The sequence below is a fragment of the Populus trichocarpa genome, chromosome 11 (assembly GCF_000002775.5).
Source record: "Populus trichocarpa isolate Nisqually-1 chromosome 11, P.trichocarpa_v4.1, whole genome shotgun sequence".
NCBI classification, from domain to species: Eukaryota; Viridiplantae; Streptophyta; class Magnoliopsida; order Malpighiales; family Salicaceae; genus Populus; species Populus trichocarpa.
This window is the reverse complement of record NC_037295.2, coordinates 4,225,872-4,247,216: the sequence shown is the minus strand read 5'-3', so window position 1 is coordinate 4,247,216 and position 21,345 is coordinate 4,225,872. Positions and strand designations below refer to the sequence as shown.

General features: G+C 35.6%; 3 protein-coding genes across 7 annotated transcripts; 2 read left to right on the top strand and 1 right to left on the bottom strand.

Moving 5' to 3' along the window:
• Positions 1 to 254: 254 nt before the first annotated feature.
• LOC18103028 (probable hexosyltransferase MUCI70) lies at positions 255 to 6,603 on the top strand. Of its 4 annotated transcripts, none has more exons than XR_002976843.2 (10): positions 255 to 1,243; positions 1,707 to 1,934; positions 2,144 to 2,357; positions 2,546 to 2,655; positions 2,746 to 2,945; positions 3,344 to 3,447; positions 4,657 to 4,844; positions 4,932 to 5,131; positions 5,301 to 5,472; positions 6,001 to 6,146. XR_002976843.2 is itself a non-coding variant. In XM_006377304.3 (9 exons), the coding sequence occupies exons 1-9, from the start codon at positions 973 to 975 to the stop codon at positions 6,259 to 6,261; spliced, it is 1,776 nt and encodes a 591-aa protein (XP_006377366.2). In that variant the 5' UTR covers positions 259 to 972; the 3' UTR covers positions 6,262 to 6,603. The 4 variants fall into 4 exon arrangements, 1 of the variants encoding a protein (XP_006377366.2); XR_008056829.1 differs by having other exon boundaries at positions 5,301 to 5,715; XR_008056830.1 differs by having other exon boundaries at positions 256 to 1,243; positions 5,295 to 5,715.
• Positions 6,604 to 10,477: 3,874 nt separating this feature from the next.
• Positions 10,478 to 11,289, top strand: LOC18103027 (uncharacterized). The gene has a single exon (XM_006377303.3). It carries the CDS (start codon positions 10,638 to 10,640, stop codon positions 11,076 to 11,078), a length of 441 nt encoding a protein of 146 aa, XP_006377365.1. The 5' UTR covers positions 10,478 to 10,637; the 3' UTR covers positions 11,079 to 11,289.
• A 52-nt stretch (positions 11,290 to 11,341) lies between these two features.
• Positions 11,342 to 21,115, bottom strand: LOC18103026 (vesicle-fusing ATPase). 2 transcript variants are annotated; one of them, XM_052445513.1, is made up of 22 exons: positions 21,097 to 21,115; positions 20,366 to 20,558; positions 19,877 to 19,973; positions 19,705 to 19,786; positions 19,540 to 19,590; positions 18,411 to 18,581; positions 17,712 to 17,866; positions 17,518 to 17,626; positions 16,851 to 16,950; positions 16,714 to 16,769; positions 15,964 to 16,029; positions 15,754 to 15,836; positions 15,262 to 15,395; positions 14,867 to 15,077; positions 14,475 to 14,606; positions 14,317 to 14,377; positions 14,160 to 14,219; positions 13,849 to 13,907; positions 13,656 to 13,743; positions 12,847 to 12,969; positions 12,215 to 12,280; positions 11,342 to 11,715 (listed from the first exon to the last, which is right to left on the bottom strand). In XM_052445513.1, the coding sequence occupies exons 2-22, from the start codon at positions 20,538 to 20,540 to the stop codon at positions 11,572 to 11,574; spliced, it is 2,223 nt and encodes a 740-aa protein (XP_052301473.1). In that variant the 5' UTR covers positions 20,541 to 20,558; positions 21,097 to 21,115; the 3' UTR covers positions 11,342 to 11,571. The 2 variants fall into 2 exon arrangements, with proteins under 2 accessions (XP_052301473.1, XP_052301472.1); XM_052445512.1 differs by lacking the exon at positions 21,097 to 21,115 and having other exon boundaries at positions 20,366 to 20,652.
• Between the last annotated feature and the right edge of the window lie 230 nt (positions 21,116 to 21,345).

Below are 21,345 nucleotides of genomic sequence, written 5' to 3'. Positions count from 1 at the left end.
CAATCTTTGATAAGTTTTTTTCTTGCCATAAACATATATTGTTTTATGCATGACTGTGATTTTTTTTTCGTCACCCAGAGATTTAGATAATGTTTGTTGTTTTGTTTCTTCTCGTTTTTTAAATTTATTTTTAATATTAATATATTAAAATAATTTTTTTTAAAAAAAAGAACACAGCGACGCTAAAAAAAAAACCGTCCGTTAGCCTATCAAAATTATTATTTCCTTGTTTTCATGCCATAATTCTAAGCATTATTTGATTTTATCTGTCTTTTGCCAAGTAAATGCTAATATAAATATAAACACTGAATTTCTCAGTTTCTGTAATAACCTCAAATTAAGCGAAAAAGAAACCAAAAAACATAACCATGCACTCATAAAACACAAATCCCGGATTTGATTTGAAATACAAAAAAGGAAACGAACCTCGATTTCATCAATTTAGATTTTTGCTCAAAAACCATTTTCATCCAATCACAAATCCTAGATTTATTCTCTTCAAGATCCAATAAAAATCCCTTTCTTTTCTTATTCCTTTTTCTTCAAAATTCATTTTTTTTGTTACACAGTTTCTTTGATCTGTTTATTCATAGATGCAAAAAAGATTTATACTTTCTGCCTCTTTGTAATCGCTGTCTATTCGTGTTGTTTTCATTTCAGTTTTGGGATTTGTAAGTGTATTTTGGATACGGAGAGTGAAAATTTTGAAGGTACCCCAAGAGTTTAGGGACAATTTGGTGAAGTGATCTTAACTATTTTGCTTTATTTGTTGAATTTAGAGCGTGATTAGATAGTTTGTTTAAGAAAAAATCTTATCTTTGGCCAATTTGGTGAAGTGGGTTTTGATTGTTTTCCTCATTAATGCATTATATGTTGATGAATTCATGATAGTATTTGATTCTCACGTGGGCAAAAGGGTTTCTGAGATGAGATGAGAGGGGTGTTGTTTTGTGTGAGGTTTAAGGAGAGACAATGACTGGAGGGTCATTGGGGATCCGTTCTAGTAGTTATGGTTCATTGGACAAGCAACTACAACAACAGCAACATAATGGTAATGGTGTTCTTAGTAGTGCCCCCTTTCCTATGCAAACAAATGGCCGTACTAAGCCTGCAAAGATGTTCAAGGAGAAAGAGAGTCTCTTCCATTGGATCTTCAAGTTTGCTGGTAGGAAAAAGGTTGGCATGCTGTTCCTTTGCGTCATCTCTGCCGCGGTTTTTGTCTGGGTTTTGTATGTAGGAAAAGGTATGTTTTATTTTTCAATTTATCTATATGTTGTTATTGCTTAGATATTGATGTGTTCAATCATAGGATATGGGATTTTAGTGGTGATTAAGTTTGTTTCTTAGTTTAGAATAATGCTCAAATTCATCACTGATGCTGTGTTGAATCGGTGCTTATGGCTGTTATGTAGTTCTTGCCTTTCTTTCAGTTGATTGTTTGAATTGGAGAAAGTGTGTTTCAGCTAGTTCGTGCTTTGCTCTTATTACATGAGCTGGGAGATTTGTATTCTCATGGATAATTGGTCCCACTGATTGATGTTTATTTTGTACTAAATTTTGAAAATATTCTCTTCTATTCACTTCTCGAGCCTTCTTGGATTAGTCTTGACTGCATTTGAACCTTTGCTAGAGTTATCAGTGTGGTGGTCTTTTTGGAGTTCGATTGCAACTGTGGAAATAACGTCTTCATTTTGCTTTGTTTGCAGGTGAAGATGCACAAGAAGGTGGCCGTCCCCCGACTATAAGTCTCAGTGACACATCGTCCTTAAGCAGGATTGAGAACAAGACTTCTTTTTTTCAAGGAATATTTTCGAATATTAGTTTGCTTCATCCTCCTGCATATTTTTTGGGATATACCCTTCCACCAGGGCACCCATGTAATCGTTTCACTTTACCTCCCCCACCAGCAGATAAAAAAAGAACTGGACCACGGCGTAAGTTCCTTGCCTCCCCCCAACTGTTTTGACTACTAGATTTTGCTTTCCTTTTTAGGTTTAACAGTCATTAGTTGTAGGCATCACCATGGTCCTAGTTTGTAAACATTCTAAGGTGACAGGGATGTTGAGGTGCTAGGACATATGATAAGTAAGTAATGAGATTTCACTCTCATGTTCCTGAGATTTCTCTATCATTTATGTTTCAGCATGTCCTGTATGTTACCTACCTGTGGAAGAAGCCATTGCCTTAATGCCGAAGGTCCCCTCGTTTTCTCCAGTAATTAAGAATTTGACATATATCCAGGAGGATCCTCTTAGTAGAGAAGGAGAGTTTGGAGGCTCTGATTTCGGTGGATATCCTACTTTAAAGCAGAGAAGTGACTCTTATGATATTAGAGAGTCAATGAGAGTGCATTGTGGGTAAGCTCTCTCTCCAAAGATCTTTTATGTATTTATGAATATTGAAGGTTGTTCCTTTGAAATTTCAGCCAACCCTATATTTGTAGCATAATCATTCTAGTGACTAGTTATTGGACCAGTTTCTCTTACTGTTGCCAACTTGTAACTTTTCACTCTGCATATTTTTGACACATATGTGCACTGATCAGATTTGTCCAAGGGAAAAGACCTGGCCAGAATACAGGATTTGACATGGACAAAATTGACCTGGATGCGATGGAGCAGTGCCATGGTGTTGTCGTTGCCTCAGCAATATTTGGTATTTCTCCGTGTAATGGGATCCCAACTTATCTTTCATCTGTTGATTTGATGGCTTGTTATTAAATGATCTCCTTTTCTTTCCTCTCAGGAGCTTTTGATGACATACAACAGCCACGTAATATTAGTGAATACTCCAAGAACACTATCTGCTTCTTCATGTTTGTTGATGAAGAAACAGAGGCTTATTTGAAGAATAACAGTGGTCTTAATGACAGCAGGAAAGTTGGTATATGGAGAATTGTTGTTGTCCATAATCTTCCTTACACAGATGGAAGGCGCAATGGGAAGGTACTTGCCGTAAACTTCATTCAGCACCTTTTGTTTTGGACTTCTGGGTGCAAATTTGGCTTAATGGTTGTCTGTTTGGTCATCGATGACACTGTAGCTCTAATTATTTGATTTCCTTTGGCTTCTTTATGATCCATATCATGAATGGAAGGAAGATGCATATGGCTGAATGAACTTGATTTTTTCCATCACTTCCAGAACCGAAAAGTCTTATGCAACAATGATCAATTACTCCTTCCAACTCCCATACCCGCTTCCCTGCTACCACCAATAGATAAAACGTGAACCAGTTTTTTTTTTTTTTTCCAAATCAGCAGCAGACTCATGGTTCTCTAACATCTACGTTACACTAGATTGTACTTTAGCATACATAGTAAACCTGGTTTTGTCCATGGCAGGTCCCAAAGCTTCTATCGCATAGAATGTTTCCAAATGCCCGCTTTTCTTTGTGGATTGATGGAAAACTTGAACTTGTTGTCGATCCATATCAAATTTTAGAAAGGTGACACTGATGTCTGCTCTCTCACTCTGTGTGTGTGTATGTATCCATTGTTTCTGCTTTTTTTCCTTGATCTAGTTATTCCATTTATGCATAGAATAAGTCTACTAGTATCTGGATATAAGCCGCTTGTTTCTAATTGAATTGATTAAATTACCTTGGTCCTATTATTTTTTTGAGCTAGGTTTGTTTTCAGTGACAATACTTGACAATCTGGCGATACAAGAAAATTTTGATTACTCGAGTTTCTGGAATTAGACATCAGATCCTCTCCAACATATGCGTTCATTATAACTTGAATCTCCTTGTTTGATTGCCTGCTTACTCTCTTTCCACTTCTCAATTTCTTGTTTTATCTTTTAATTAACTTTGCATTTGCTTTCCTCTCTTTTTTCAATTTGTATTCGTTGTCCTTTTTTGTCATCCCAATAGTCACTCTTTTTTTTACTCTCAATATTGGCTAGATTAGAATCCTGAACTCAGAAACTTCCATCCAATGGCACTCGGTTATCACAACCCTTAGATTCTCATGCCCCCAAATCGCTATGAAAAGTTTATCATTGAATAATCTTTTTTGTTTGATTTGGAGATCTTTGAGATTTCGTATCACCGCTTACATGCTTATAATTCCAACAAGTTCTGGTTGACTTTTTTGGTCCTGGTATTTTCATTAAATGTATCCTTTTCTTCCAAGTAAATGGACGAAATTGATCCATGTAGCTATCTCAAATTGATTGAGATTGTAGGCTTTACTTCAGTCGAATTCATCCTTTTCTTCCTAGAACATCAAACCACATCCTGCAATGTCCTGCAAGTGCCTGTCACTGAAACATTTCTCAATTGGAATGGTGATGGTGTGATGCACATCTTTGTGGACCAAATCATATTGTATTTGATTGAATAAAAACACTGTTTCTGAGAGAAACGAATGGGGTGTACATCTGAAACCAAATGGTAATTTTCTCTCATTATTGAATGAAAACACTGTTTCCTTGAAAGGTTGATCATGGACATTTCATGTGCTTAGCATCAATAATAGAAGTTAGTGAGTGGATTACTTAACAAGCTTATAAAACACTTGCCTCTGTGATCAGTACTAAATATTTCAAATGATGTCCTCTCATGCTTTGATCAATTTAGATGATATTATTATTAGTTATTTGCCTGAATCTACTTTTGGGCACCAAGCTTATTTCTTGAGCTACTCTTCAGGTTCTTGTGGAGGGAAAATGCTACTTTTGCAATTTCTAGACATTATCGACGCTTTGATGTGTTTATTGAAGCTGAGGCAAATAAAGCTGCTGGAAAATATGAAAATGCCTCCATTGACTTTCAGGTTGAATTTTATAAAAAGGAGGGTTTAACTCCATATTCTGAGGCCAAGTTTCCTATTATAAGTGGTAGGTGCAAGTTCCTGGTTTTCTTTCGGTGTTTTGTTGCCTGTCCTTTGTCTTTGATATAGTTCCTGTTTACCTGTGGCTCTGCAGATGTCCCTGAAGGATGTGTTGTGATAAGGGAGCATGTTCCTATTAGCAACCTCTTTACTTGTCTTTGGTTCAATGAAGTTGATCGCTTTACTTCCAGGGACCAAATCAGCTTTTCCACTGTCAGGGATAAGATTCATGAGAAAACAAATTGGACTGTCAACATGTTCCTGGACTGTCAAAGGCGCAACTTTGTTGTTCAGGTAATTATTTTATGTACTGTTGGTTCTGTTTGTACCAAAATATCATGTGAACACCCAGTTCATTGGAAAACAAGATTATAACAAATTCTCAAGGAAAAAAAGAAAGATTGGAACAAATTCAACTCCTTTATAGAAAATTGTTTCTGACATAATTTTGTTTTAGTTTTAGGTTGCAGATAAGCATTTCCTTCTGATTTCCATAACTGCGTATGTTTATAGAGTCGATTAGCACCCCTCATGGAAGTTACAGTTTCGGTCTAATTGCACTGGACCAAATTGTGATAAAGAATGCCATATTTCATGGTGGCTTATCGCAAGGAGGCTTCACATGGCGACTGCTGGTGATATCCTGAATTTTATCCCATACAGTGATTTTTTGTCCTGATTCTTTTTTTATGAAAATTACCTCAAATGGTTCTTGCTAGAAACTCATCATAGTGTAGAGTTCTCTTATATTTAATTACCAGAGGATGTGTTTAACCAGGAGATTGGTTGTGGAGTGGAGAAGCTCACATAAAATTAGTGAACTGCATAAAGGACATGCATATGAAACTTGCAAGGCAGACTTTCATAAACTTCTTGAGGTTTGCCAAAAGTAAATTAGTAATTTTATATTTTTGTAATGCTTTCTCACTGGTTTCTTTAATGCTTTAAAGGCATTGCCCTAAAATTTTTCTTTGTGCTTGAGTGCTATAGATTTTTGTGCTCATATGAAACTTGTTTGAATTTGTGTGAACTGTTAAACATCAAGATGTTTTAGAAACGGATATTTATCTAATGATACTTTTGCCTTTTCTTGACAGTCCAACTCTTCTGTTGTCTCCTTGTGCATTTCTTTTTAACCCTGGACTGTTTGTTCCTATGTGCAGAAATACCATAGAGATGTTTTAGAACAGATGGCTCATCGTCCGCCTGTTTATCCTCCATCGCCACCACTGCTGCTAGCACCACCACCTCCTCCTCCACCTCTTTTGGTTGATGAACCTCCACTTCAAACAACACTTGATACTTCAACTGAAAAGGTGATAGGTGCTCCTGTCCGGAGAGCCCCAGCTAGGCGTGGAAGGAGGTCTGGCTCTAGTCGCCACCGCAAAGTTGCTGCTGGTGGCAAGGAAACTGATGCAAGTTAAAAATTTTGATCAGGAAACGTACCGTTCCTTTTCCTTCTCTTCTAAAATTGTTTGCAGGAACTGAAGATTCGTGCCAGAATAGTGTTATAGTTCTGCCGCTTCAGGGAGTTCCTTCTCATTCCTTTTTCCCTACTTTTTGAATTATCCTTTCCAACTCATTTTTTGATGTATATAGATTAAAATTTTAATAATTATGACATGGGTTGCTACCAAAATCCTCACTGTAGTAACCCATTTTTTTGTTCATTATGATAGCAAGGTCATATTAGACTCGATTATTTAATAGTAATACTAATGTCTCTTCTTTTAGGAACAAATAAATATAATGAACATCATTTTCCACTTCCCTTGTCGCTCTACCATTTTGTTTTGCATTATCGTCTGGTTTGCTGAGGCAGAACCCAATATGTTGAGGTATTAACTCCTACAACAGCAGTTATTTCTACCAGATTCAAGGCTTACAACTAGACAGCTGAATTTACCAGTGCTGTGGCTTAATTCTGAGCTTGAAACAGAAAAATAATTGAAGATCTACTGTATTACGAGTGGCTATTAGATATTAACCACTGAATCTTCTCAGAACAGTAATTTATCTTTTTACCAATTAAACGTGTAAACATGTGTGTACGAATGGCACGAGCCATGTTCATTGCGTTTTGGCATGGGAACTAAAATGTTTTTTCTCAAAATTTAAATTTATTTTTGTTTAAATTATTTTTTTTAGTATTTTTAGATTAGATTGATGTTAAATATAAATTTTAAAAAATAAAAAATATATTATTTTAATATATTTTTAAAAAATATTTTAAAACACAATTTCAACCTAAACATTCAAAGTTATTTAGTGAGTAGTCTGTAACCTTGAATCATTTTTTTATTTAAATGACAATGTGACAATGAGACATTCGCTAAAAGGGATAAATCCTAGTTTAGAATGTAAGGGATTAGAAAACAAATCCAACTAAATCGACTCACCCTTGCTAGCTTAACCCTAGCAACAGCCAAGTAAAGAGACGATCGAGGCTCTCTCTCGCATTTAATCTTGTCGGAATTCTTTAGGCTTTGACACCGGAGACCCAAAAATCTGAACATGCAAAAATCATTCACGGCCATGATTCTCTTCCTCTGTTACTAAATCGTAGGATAAAACTGCATGCCTGGTGTGGGCATGCTTACTGCTCAACCTCGTTTGACAGAATTGCCGGCACCACAGCTAGCTACGAGATTGTCATTTTTTGAGGATTTGTATCGATTCTTTATGTCGTATTATATTTGTGATTCATGAATATCTGGATAAATGCAGAATAGCTTCCAAGACAGGGCTTAATTTATGGAAGCAAGTTTTTTTTTCCTTCAGTGAGCTGATGTAAAGAGAAGCAAGCAACTGCAGACATCATCTGGAATTTGTGTCAAAAGCTCATCTCAACTCATTGTGCTAAACTTGTTTCTGGTACAGCTGAAAGACGTGCTTTTAGCCTGCTAAACAAGGCAAGCCATTCCTTGATTGATGCAGGCATTGCATCACATGCGACAAATAAAAGCTAGAGCAAAAAACCGACCATCGTGTCCACATGCACATGGCGAGCGTTGGCCATAATTCTTTGGAGAAAAGCTTGTCTCCAATCTTTCGTTCTGAATCATAAGCGCACATGGCCATAGTAATGTACATCCTGCAAGATCATCCATATATCGAGCTCGGGTTGGATAATCATGGCCCATGTCTCACATCTGGGGTTAGACTTGCTCATCAGTCACCACTCGCCTGAAACCAATACAAGGTGATCACTGCATGCTCATATTTCCTAGCAAAGACGGTGTCGATTGTGATTGAAAGATTTAGATTTAGATTGGCGTCAACCATTCTTGTTCTCTCACTTTTCCGACTGCTGAGTTGATGATATGCTAGCTAGCACCATTGAAATGACTAAAAACAACCAGAATTCATGACAGCAACGCCTCAGCCCCCTTTCCTAGAGAATCTGATGCGCAGTCAGTTTCAAACTATAAAGAACAACGAGCTAGTTTTGCAGGTCTAATTAAAGAAATTCTTGGATATCTATCCGCGTAGCCATTTTTGATAATATATTTTGATGAAAATGCTTTCATTTTAAATAACATAAATAATATTATTGAAATATAATATGGGAATAATTTTTAAGAAATAATTCTGAAAAAGTTAAATAACATCCATTTATATTTATTTATTTCATTATTCTAATTGATCTTGAAAGGCTTCTCGAGCTCCCTTTAAGGCCAAAAAATCGCTATCTACTAGCGATGCTTAGCATTTCCATTTTCAAAGGGCATGATGATTACATCCAATGGCAATTCCATTTCCATTCACAAACTTTGGCTTTTATTTGTATTTTCAAAGGCATAATTACATCTACGAAGTCTACTAGAAATCAAAGCTTTAAGTAACCAATTAGGGCTAATTAGGGTACGTAATCAATTACTAATTAGCCTGCCATGGCCCATCACTGAAGTCCGACCTTGCCCCCAATTCTGTAAAGAGTCAAGACTATACCATTAGCACGCGGTATGCACTCCGCAGCGGATTTGAATAAAAACATATTAAAGTACAAAAACAAATATCTAGATATTGATGACTTGTTTTCTAAAACAAAATATGATTTTTAAAATGATACTTTTATCTCATATTTTATTTGATATTAAAATATAAAAATATTTGATCTACTTAGGTGTTAACTTAGATTAACATTTGACTCATGAAATTTATAGGAATAGTCTTGAAAAAAATTAAAAAATTTAATTTTAAATTAACTTAATATTAAAGGATAAAATTAATTAAAAAATTAAGTAAACTCGAATCAACCAAGCAAATTCGCGATCCAAGTCATGCACGTCATCGAATTCAATAAATTCTTTATCTCATGAATTTTTTTTATTTAATTATATAATATTAAAACACGTGATAATTTTTTATATGAAATATTTGTTCGAGAAGTAAAAAATTCATGATAAGCATGTGGTGCATAAAAATACATTATTGATAACAAAGGATGATATTGAATTCTTTTAGGTTTGAGCTAAGAAAAAAAATCACCAATAACAAATGATGAAATTGTATTTTTAAAAAAAATTAAGGAGAAGAAAAAACATTAAATAATAAAAAATAATAGTATCCTGGATGTTGCAGATTAACTCGTTAAACTTATAACTCGGCTCATGAGCTCAATTGAATTCAATAATTTTTTTATCAAAATTTTTAACCCATATATATATATTCTTGGCCGATTTTTATTTTTGTAATTTCTTAAAGGGACGGATGACATGTTGTTAGCCCCATTTATTTATTTAAAAAAAATAGAAGATAAGGTGTCATCTGTTTTCAACATAATCTTGCAACAAGAGGTCGCTGAAAATACAGGACTTTGAATTTTTTTTTGGCTTTAAAATTCATTTTCAATTTATTTTTATCTAAAACACTTAGATAACACCTTGATAAACATATCAATGACTTCAAAAAACTAAAAGCAACCCGAACCCAAAAACATTCCCGCGATTAGATCTGTCTCCTCAGGCAAAGAGAAGAAAATAAAACACTCAGGTGAAAATATCCTCATGAAATGGAACTCATTGACACTAATTTCAATCTTTTTAAAGGCTAAAATTATCATCAAAAACAATTTTCTCTCTCTACATTAGAATTCAACATTTTCTCTCTCCTTACACAAAAGAAATGACTGAAAAATAAGCTAAATGAATTTTGATGACAAAAATAAAATTTTGACAACTAAAATGATAAATCACCTATAAACCAAAAAATATAAGGATCAAAATAAAGGTTTTATAAGAAATTTAAAATCACTATCTATTTTACTAGCTTTTTATACTTTAATCCCCTAACTTTCAATCGAGCTCTTCCTTCTAAAACAATATATAGTTACAAGCTAACTGAGGTTCAAAATCTTTAGTGAAAAAAAAATTGTGATCTAAATCTTGAACCGGGTGGACCCCGGGCCGGATTTAAAAACACCGAATATTATCCTCGGTATTTGTTAAAGAATAAACACTACAAAAATGCTACAGTAAAATGACAGACGGCTTAGTTTCTTTTAATTAATTAATGCACAGTCGTCATATTACGTCAGTGCGACTAAACACATGACACGTGTCCAATATTAGGACAAACGGTCCTCTATTTTGGGCCCCACAAGATCCTTATCTTGACAGAAAGACACCTACATTCTCCATTTATCTCCCCCGCACGAACCCGCTGACAAAACTCTGCTCCGTATCTCAAAGGGAACTCTTTCTCTTCATGTTCCTTTGTTTCCCATCTCCTCAGAATTAAAACCATGCCTAAGTTCCCAAACGAACGACGACCGTCTGATTAAAGCATCAGCCCTCAGATGACATCATCTTCGTCAGCTTTCTCTACGATCTGCATCCTACACTCCCTGATAGCCATAACAAGTGGAACACTCATGATGTTCCAAATGAAGGAAATCTACACCTTCACACATGGTAATGAAACTGCCACAAAGCTGATGGGGTCGACCCCACACGACCAGCTCCTGATCCGGACCTCTGATTCATTTTCCGGGTTGCTTCTGTTTGATATCGGGTTCTTGATATTCATGGTTTCCTTTGTCAAGGATAGAGAGTTTCAATCTTTCTTTGCAAAGGGGTGTGCTGTTCTTCATGTTTTCATGGTTCTTTGGAGGGTTAATTTTGAGAGGAGAGTTGAGGTGTTGGCTTGGGTTTGTTTGAGACAGACAGTTGGTGATATCTTATTGGCTCTCTCTTGGGTTTTATTTCTTGTTTGTTCTTGGAGAGAGAAGTACGATTAGGGCTATACTATTTGCTTTAATCTCCATATTTAGGGTTTTCCTTTCTTTTCCTTTCTTTCCCTTTTCCGACTGAGTGTTATTTTCCTTTTGATGAGATGTGTATAGTCACGCCCTACCCCTTCGTCCTCGAGTGGACAACTCTTAGGCTTCTGCTGTGTGAACTGTGAAAAGCTTGTTATTATATTGAAGCACCTGATTTTTCCATGGGCAACTGGGAATTTATTTACTTATTTATTTATGTATTGTGATGAGCAAGACGCAAGTGGCGCAAACCTTTAGGAGTGGGTTTCAATACAAAATGCATCGACCTTGTTCACAAACTCATCTGAAACTTTACAAACCTAATACAAACCTTAGTGCCTCAAAAGCTCAGGGTAAATCACACCTAAATTTACCAAAAATATACAGCAAAAGATCGCCACAACGGATGTGGTAAAAAAATTAAAATGGGAGGGGATGTATGTTTTGGCAAGGTCAACGAGTGAGCTTCAAACTAAAATCGCACCATGTCCTGAAAGCAATCGTAAAAATGTGCAATCTTAATCTTCTCTTTGCCGGAATAGATAGCCTCTGCATCCCCACCTTGCTCTCCTTGGGCAGCCATCTCAATCAGCATATAGAGCTTCTTGATAGTCATCTAATGAAGAGAGATTAAGGAAAGATAAGAGGTTAGAATTGAATATTAAGGCAGAAAACTATGGATTTACCTATTTAAATATAAAAAATATAGGAAGAAAATCCCAGATGGTTATTCGTTATTCAACGGAAGTCAAGTTCACGCAAGAACGATCAAACAAATTTCTCCAGTAAGATACCATGACCGTATCATTGCTTAAATGCCATTGATTGGCCAGGCTTGAGCAATTCCATATTGTGATTGCAGAAAAGACAAGCATAAAAACCGTGTCATTTTAGTTCCTAGCGAAGGGGTAGTAATTAAGAGCCTAAACCATCATTTGCATATATGACTAGGGCATGATCTCAAAAATACACCCCTTGATGGATGAAATCGTGAATGTAGTAGCCTCCATCAGAAATTAGTTATGATTCGCGATTCAAGTATGTAATGACCAATCTACTGACAAGGGAGGCAGCAAAATTGAGTATAAAATAAGCATTTCAGGAGACAATCTTACATCATCCAGGGCTTCTGCAGCAGCACTGATGTCATCTTCAGCAAAAACATTGAGTTGTTTCAATACCTGGAGAGGAATGCACCATATTAACATAAAGGTTCTGTCAAATATTTACTATCAGAGGAACTAATAAATGTGAGCTCGCGTTTGAATTGTCTATGCAGAATCCTGGAAACAAATTATAGAGAGATGGGAGTTGGGACTTGAGAACAGGTACGACATCCATAGAGAATAGAGCTGTCCAAACATCTCTTAGCAGCAATGACCAGATATATCATTCATTACAAGCAACGTCCTTAAGACAAATCAATTATTTCCAGCCAGAACCGCTCTTAAAAGCTTTGAAATAGATTTGTATGAATCTTTTTGTTAGAAAAACAAATAAATTGATGGTGTCAATTCCCCATCCTAGCTACAAGACAGCAACCCTTTAAACACCTTTCACATTCATCATTCCATTAGATTAGAAACCTTTATTCAAAAGCTCAAGTAGTTTTGTTGGTTTACAAGAAATGCTTAATTATGAATAACATAAACAAAAAAAGATGCTTTATACTCTTACCATTAATGACCAAGGAAACAATACTAAACTGCAAAAGGATGAAAAGTTGTACATCAAATGACCATATTACCTTCTTTGCATCCTCTGCCTTCAACGTGGGGAGGAGGTAAGTAACAGAGAAAGCATCACAAATACCAACTGAATCCAAGAAGCTTACTTCACTTGTTGTCCCTAACACCAGAAGTCTCTTTCCCTGAAAGCGAAGTTCAAGAATTATAAAAATTGCAGGTTTAATAAGGTCAGGAAAACTACTAACCAAATAAGTGAAGAAGAAAAAGGTCCCAAGATAGATAATTCTTAAATAATCACGAACGTCATTGATGCTCCAAGAAATTCAACAGTCACTAGTACTGAACGAAAATAAGTTTAGCCATTGCATTAATAGCCTATATCCAGTACCCATGTAAACTTCTTATCCCCTTTCCCTTCCTTCACAACTAAATAGGCAATAACAAGATTACAAGAATCCAAACTATTCACTGATGCTCCAAGAAATTCAATTCGTTGAAACTATACAGACCATAATTTACTCTATTTCCCCTTTTTCTTTGGGGAAAAACTGATAGTATGACCAACATATCAACCAAAGGTGCTACTTTGGCCTAAAAAGTAACAGCGGTTTACAGAGACTGATGAGCATTTCTTACGTGGATATAGTTATTTGACCATTCAGAAGGTTCCAGGTGCCAAGGCTAATCAGAGAGTATTATGCACAAAGTACTGTAGAACACTGAATGGAAGGAGGACTTTTTTTGCTCTTAATTTTATAATATCTGAAGTCAAGTGTTGTATTACCTGGAGCCGCAAGAAAACACATTACCACAAAATATGCACAAAAGTAGCTATAGCCCAAAAAAGGGAAAGGGGAAGAAAGAAAACCTTGGGAGGAAGACGTTTGAGGAGTACCAACAATGTCTGAGAAATTATATTTGAAAAGCGAGGCCCAATAGCAACATACTCCAATAATCTGCAACATCAATTATCAACTGATCATCATGAATATTCATTTAAAATAAAAACATAGGACCTAAGCAAGTGATCGAAGTTAACATGTAAATTCCAAAGTAGATACCTCTCAATGTCATCAAGAATTATAATGCTCAAAGGAGACTTGTACGCATCCTCAAACACCTGTGGACAGTACCAAGTTATCCAGTGCTTAATTCTTTACATTATAAAGGCAAGTAGTACTAGTTGCGGGTGAAACTGAACAGTAAATACAGAGTTACAAATATATTATAGATTGATAACGCTTGTTAGCAAGTCTTGGGGTGTGGAGAAGTTCAAGTTCCAATTTAAAAGGGAAAAATGAAAAGCATGATAAAACCCCAGGGTACCATCAGGGGCTTTGTTCAAGGGCACATAAACCTCTCATTGACACACCTTAACAATCCGAGCGCATTTAGTGCTCTCTTGTAGACCAATCATTGTTTCAGCTGAGATCTATCAAATAAGTGGAAACTCAAAAGTGTTAAGAACAAAAATATACAGTATTAAAGTGGCTATGAAAATTGATGTACATTATGGGGAAAGAGCTCACTATTTTGACATATGGAAAATCACTGTCGATGCCAACAGTAGCTGCCAATGCAGTTTTACCACTGTACACAAGAGAGTAACATTCAAAAAACTGACAATAAAGGAGATTAGGTGAAGCAAATGAAAAGGGAAATGTAAATCGGAAGGGAAAGTTCTTACCTGCCACTTGGGCCTTCCAGAAGGCAAGTAACCATTGGACTTCCCTTGCTAACTTTAACTTGCTCCACCAGTAGCATAGCTCTCTGATAAATATGCTTGTGTCGATCACCACAGTCCACCATGCCATTAAGTCTACAAGTCATGTTACGTGGCACAATTTAGGCATTTATATTTGAGTGGGATTACATTTTCTACTTTCACACAACCAACCATGCCTAGCTATAATATAATTATTTAAGCTCTTATCCACCATAGAAAATTTAGCTCCTAATACCAAGAGCGTTGCATCCAGAATTGTGGGGGTAAATTGAGATTCAAACAATTGTCAACACTTTTTGAAAGCCTGAATTAAAAATAATGTATGATTTCAAGTAGAAAATTTCTAACTCTACCTGCATCGTTCAAGGTCATCAGTGGAGGCTCCAAATGCTGGAACAATGTCATGGAGTGCATGCAGAAAGTCATCCATAGTTACTTTAATACTCTCTTCATCTACTGGCTTGGTAAGATCATCTAGACTTAGTTGTCGATTCAAAGCAAATGATACTGCACTTTTCACTACACCTTCAAGTTCTGCTCCACTGTAATTTTTTGTACGAGCAGCTGTACACAAATAAATCAATTTTATAAACTTTACTCAGTCAGTCCCATTAACAAAGTTTTGAAGATAAATGACTTCACCAACAAATATGATATGGCAGGACATAAACCCTCATTCCACCCTCCTACCGCACCCCTTCCACATTCGCACCCCCCCTCCACAAAATCACTGTGTGAGAGTACATACCAAGCTCTTGAAGATTTACATCGGGAGATAGAAAAGAATTCTCTTTCATCTTGTTTGTATGAATTTGAAGAATCTGCAGCCGACCATTTTCATCAGGAAGGCTTATCTCAACTTGAACCTCCAATCGTCCTGGCCTACAAACCACAAAATCAAAATGTTTGAAGATGAAAGGATATTTGTTCAAGTAGAAGCTTTGTTGTCATAAGCCAAAAAATAGTGGGGAGAAAAGAGTTCAAATTTCTTGTATTTTTCAGAATAAATTATATTTATCTACACTCTTTGCATCCTGCATTACTGTTCTCGATTTAAATCATCATAATCTCCATGAGTTCCAAAAACTAACTAGAGTTCATCTCTCACATTTTAATTCAATGAACTAATTACACTTCAACCTTTTCTATTATTTGCAACCCATGCTTCCACTATACGCAATTGCAATAAAATGGGACACTGTTTTACATGAGAGTAACAGAAAAGGAGAAAGGCAGTAACCTCAAAAGCGCTTCATCAAGCAAATCCTTTCGATTGGTCATTCCAATAAGTAAAACATTATTCAGGGACTCCACACCATCTATCTGAAAAGCAAGCAGTCTCTTAGTCATGTCGATGGAATCACAAAGCGTTTTAAGCAGATTACAAGGGCTGAGGAAAATTATTTTATTTTCTCGAATGTTCAGAAAGCACTGAGAACTCTTCACCAACCTTTGTAAGAAGCTGGTTCACGATGCTATCATGGACTCCAGTACCATCTCGAGTTGATCCTCTTGACTGCAAAAACAAAAATAAAACATGCATGTCTTCTGTTATCGTTTTTATAATGTATGCCGACAGCCTCAATTCCAACATACATGGACACTAATGAGCATTGCATCACTGACAGATTATCATTAGAACAAAAGCAACTATGCCAGAAATGTGTGCTTGCTTAAAGTTTTTGCCATTAACATATACACATACATGAAGAGAACCACAATCAAAGTTGGTACATCTTTCCTAGGTAACACAATATATTTACTTGATAAAAATGCCTTTCTCATCTAAAGGTGCTTGAATAATATTCTTTTTAATAAAATCCCTCCCCAAACTATCAGTGCACTTAATTGGCTTTTCAACAGTGCTTTTCTGTCACTTTTTATTCTCGTCTACTTTTCTTCTTTTCAGAACAGATGTTAACAATCTACCCTTAGATTGAAGATTAGCTAACCATTACCCAGGGATATCATTACCATTTTCTCACTATATTTGAAAGATAACTGCAAAAGACTTTACCAACCACCAAAACCAGGATCAAAAACACACTTTCAATCACCATTAGATGAATACTAATTGGCTTAAAAATGGCTCTCCCGTCCTGGACAGTGGCGGGGTTGAAAAAGTAGAATAATTGCTATATAACATAGGCAATAAAATCTACTTGCATAAATGGTAACAAAGAGTTTAGAAATCTCATACCTTGCATATGGCATCAATTTCATCAAAGATTATTACATGCAAATCACTTTGGTCCCCTGAAAAGTGAAAGTAGTGGTGGCATTAGCATCATGGAGAAAATATCTAAAATCATATTGTGGTTCAAAGAGGTCCCTTACCATTGGTCCTTTGATCATTTTCAGCATCAGCAAACAGGTCTCTAACATTCTTTTCAGTCTCGCCGACAAATTTGCTTAGGACTTCAGGGCCATTAACAATCTAGTGCAGTTGTTACCAAACAAAGAAATCACACATTGACATTAAACAGTAATTAACAATAACAGGCACATATTTATTACTGATGTTCCATTACAATATACTATTTCACACTTGAATCTGAACCTTAACATAAAAAGTATAAGATGTAATTCAAAAGTAAAACCATAACCACAAAAGGTTCACACAGGGTAGAAATACATCATAACTATTAACTAAGATGGATGGCTTATAAGATCCTGAAATATAGCATTCCACTGAACACACAAGTAAACCAGCCATATTCTACTGCTTACCAAAACATAGCACAAAGCTCGATTATATTAAAACATCAGTCATAAACAGGAATACTAAGTGTTATAAAGCATCAATGTTAATATGTTTGTCCAACTTCCCACACATAAAAATGAAATAGAAATCTCAGGTGTTGAGATAGGCATAAATATTAAAAGTAAAAGCAAATTTCAGATGACACTAGCAGCAAAAGGTCAAATATTCTTTTCCTTCTAGCAGACCAACAAACACACGCACACCCATGCAAAGAAAAAAACTGTGAAATCAATTCCAAACCTTTGGCTCCCTCCCATTCAACATTTTTCCAATTTGACGAGCCATAAGAGTTTTTCCAGTGCCAGGAGGCCCATAAAGCAGCATACCCTTTACATGCTTGATCCCCAATCTGGAAAATCAAATGCTTATTAACAGCAAGAACATGTGCATATCCCAAATTGGATCAATATAACTTGAAGAGTTAACTGCATTACTTGCTTGTCACGTGAGGTGGGAAAACACGAGAGGCAAAAGCTCTTCGAAATATATCTGCAAATTCTGCGCCCAAACCACCTATACCTAGTGACTGAAGATTAAACTCCTTTTGCCTAAAGATGTTGCTACTGGCAGCTTCACGCTGATTGACAATCTGCGTGACAATACATGTAAATAAAATCCATAAAGTTTCAATCGATTCATCAAGTTATAATTATGATCAGCATGTCAGATTAGAGGAATACTTTCCTAAAGAGGACCGAGCAATAAGGACAGTCAAAGGAAATAGATTCAATTGTCACAGATGTCTGCAATAACATGGCATCAAACACACATTCACCATCAAGTTTGGTAATGCTGAGCATTTACCAGGTGCAAATTCTGTGCAATCTAGGATGATACCATTTCATAGATTAGACTGACACAACCATGGAAGTATCCATGTCAAAAACCATTACAATTTACCTCTAGTTAGATTTATTTATAAAAGAAAAGAAAATACAGTTTAAAATGGCATACACATGTTATACTGAACAACAATTCAAAAGTTGAAAAGAAGCAGGTCATCATCTATTCACGTTTCCAAGAACAATTTTTTAAGATGATTAAAATCCACAGATAGGTGGTTTGTCCTAAGCCACAAAAGTTAAGCATGGAGAATAAAAGGCAAGCTCACAACACAAATATCAAAATTTGACCTTTATGCCACTAGAATTTGATGCTTCAAAGACAATGTACGTGTCACTTGAAATCATTCCTCTCTCAGCATCTTTAGAATCTTCTCGCCCCTCCACAGCAGCTTGAGTGACTGTAAATATGTAATTGTTTCCGTGATACTCAAATGTTACTTTTTGCCCCGATGTCATAACCTGTATACAAAAAGTCAAATTCCATGCCTCAAGCACAATATGCAAATAATAGATCAAAATAAAAAATGGAAATCTCAGTCAGATATAACTGATCAGGATATATCTGGCCCAGAGGTAATGAGGTTAAAAATTGCCCTTTTATGTATTTAAGTTAGATTGGTTTCCTTTAATGGGAAAGGTGAAACATTGAGAGGGATAATTATTACCCCCATCTTGATGCCTTTAGAGGTTAAGTTTTACCCTGCAAGCGTGGAGGATAAAATTTTAACCTCACGAGCAATATTATTTCTTTTCATTCTCTTCTTTTTATCTTAACAGACACCCAGATAATTTTTTATTTCTCTCTCTCAAATCATTAGTAATATTTTAATTATTTTCTCTCCTATCACTAACAATTTACCCTTCAATTTATGAATTCACCAAACCTCCTTAAAACTAACTTCTATGTCCTCTAAATTACTTTTGTAATGATTACACTTGTAAGAACTTCCCTTCCAATTTTTAACCTTGTATTGAATGCTACCTTAGATGGAAAAGAAATGTGCATGAGAAAAGTGCGTGCACAAGAGAGAGATGGGCATCACAAAAAAAGTCAAATTCACATGATATCGTACAAGCAAGCATGTCTGATCTTATCCAAGTGTTCATTTTTTAAGTTCAAATTGATCAAACGTAATGTGTCACCAATCCTGTATTCTTTCTACAATTAATCACATGTAGTCTCAACCAGCAAGCTTCAAATAACCAGTTTTTGTTTTGCAAGAAAAATCAGAAGAAACAAAATGAAACTCGTGATTCCAACACATAAAAAGGAAGAGTTCGATTACTTCAAGGCATTTTCCAATCACTGATGATGCAAATTACTAGATTAACAGTAAAAATCCAATCAAAATAAACCTGACTGCAACTAAGAAATATTTTCAATCATATACAACAGGTAGGGGACACAAATCTCTACCTGTTTAGCAAACCTTTTCCTAAGTTGGTTGGCCAGAATAACAGCATCAATCTACAAAAAAAAAAAAAAAAAACACGAGAATCCCTTAATCCTGCCACCCGTCCTAAAACAGCACAAAGTTTAATGCCGCCATAATCAAAAGATCAGGACTTCCAATCTACTTGCCTGTTCATTTTTTGTCCCTTTCTTCACAAATTCCAACTCAAGTGTTAATAATGCAAGGTTAAAATCTTCAGGAGGGATAAACCTAAGAAATTTGACCCAGCCAACAATTAGAAACTGCAATTCGTAAGAACAGGAAAAAAAATAAAAAATAAAAAACAAAAAACAAATCAACCTGCGCACAGATACCGTATCACCAGATGAAACCCTCGCATGCCTTCTCTGAATCGAATTCAGCGCAATTTGGCCAGTACGAATATTTTCATGAGGAGTAACTCTTAGTTAAGGCCACCAAATTGTGATTACTTCAACAAAGAACTAACTAAAATTGTTACAACACACGATCACGCACATTTAAATTTTCTCATTTGTCACTCGCCGGACATCAAAAGAGAAAGTATAAATTTAAAACCATAGACTTTTTACCAACAATAACTAATAATGGTAATGCGATTATTTACTTAAACTAACAAAAAAGATTATCACAATAAACAAGAAGATTAAGTCGGTCAATTCTCTGTTTGATCATCATGTAGATTTGAGCAAACAAAACAAAATAAAACCTAATTATTAACAATATCAAAACTTAATGATCAAATTAATGAAAATACGAATGCAGTCAAAATTGAAATCGAGATGAATGTATAAATACGTAAAGGATATGAAAGAGATAGAACGAAGGAGTCAGCGACTAAAGCTAAGAAGAGCTTGGTTCCAGGGACGGCGAAGTTGTGGAGATCGGAGGGTGAGCAGTAAGCGAGGTTTGTGAGTGCGAGATCTGCCCCCGGTGTGTTCGTCACGATCATTGTCGACGATTGGAAACCGAACCGACTCGCCATTTTCGATTCTTCTAAGATCTGTTTGTTAATTATATAAAAAAAAAATAGAAATGGAAAGATATTAAATGAAGGTGATGATGATGGTGTATATATACAAGTAAGGAAGGGCGGGAGAGACCGAAGAAAATGAAATCGGAGGGTCTGTAATTGCCGGTTTACGTGTCTTAAGACTTTTAAATGCATTGAAGTCTTTCTCTTTTTTTTTTTCATTTTTGGCCAAATTTCAAATCAACCCCCCAAATTAAAACCCGAACATCAATTGAGTCCCTTAAAGTTTTTTTGTTCCAACTGAGTTTTCAAAGGTTTCAAAAATTCTCCTTTGAGTTTTATGTTTGAACTCTTAGGCTCTTAGCAAATATTGACCGAAAAACAAAATCAAGCTTCAAACAAATCAACATCATTTTTATGCATAACATGCAATTTGAATGGAATCCATATTAAAAATGGACAAACGACTCAAGTTAGAATTTGGAAATCCAATTCAACCATAAATCAGGGATCAAATCAAGAATGTATTTATAATAGGGGGCATATTTGAGGTTTGCCCTTAATTTACCTCCCCAACGGAATTGATCTCGTTATAAACAGATGTGAGAGCTTATGCCATGCATTCATGACAAGAGAGTGAAGACTTGAGTGCTTTTCATTTAAAAGCTGTTCCAATACAGAGACATAGTTTAGATTGGATGAGTTCTTCGTCGTTCACAAAACTGGCTGTGGGACAATCTGATTTCATGCCATGGATGAACCCATTTGGCACAGAGGAAGTAGTCTCAAGCTAAAGCTTTTCTTTTTCCAAAGTTAC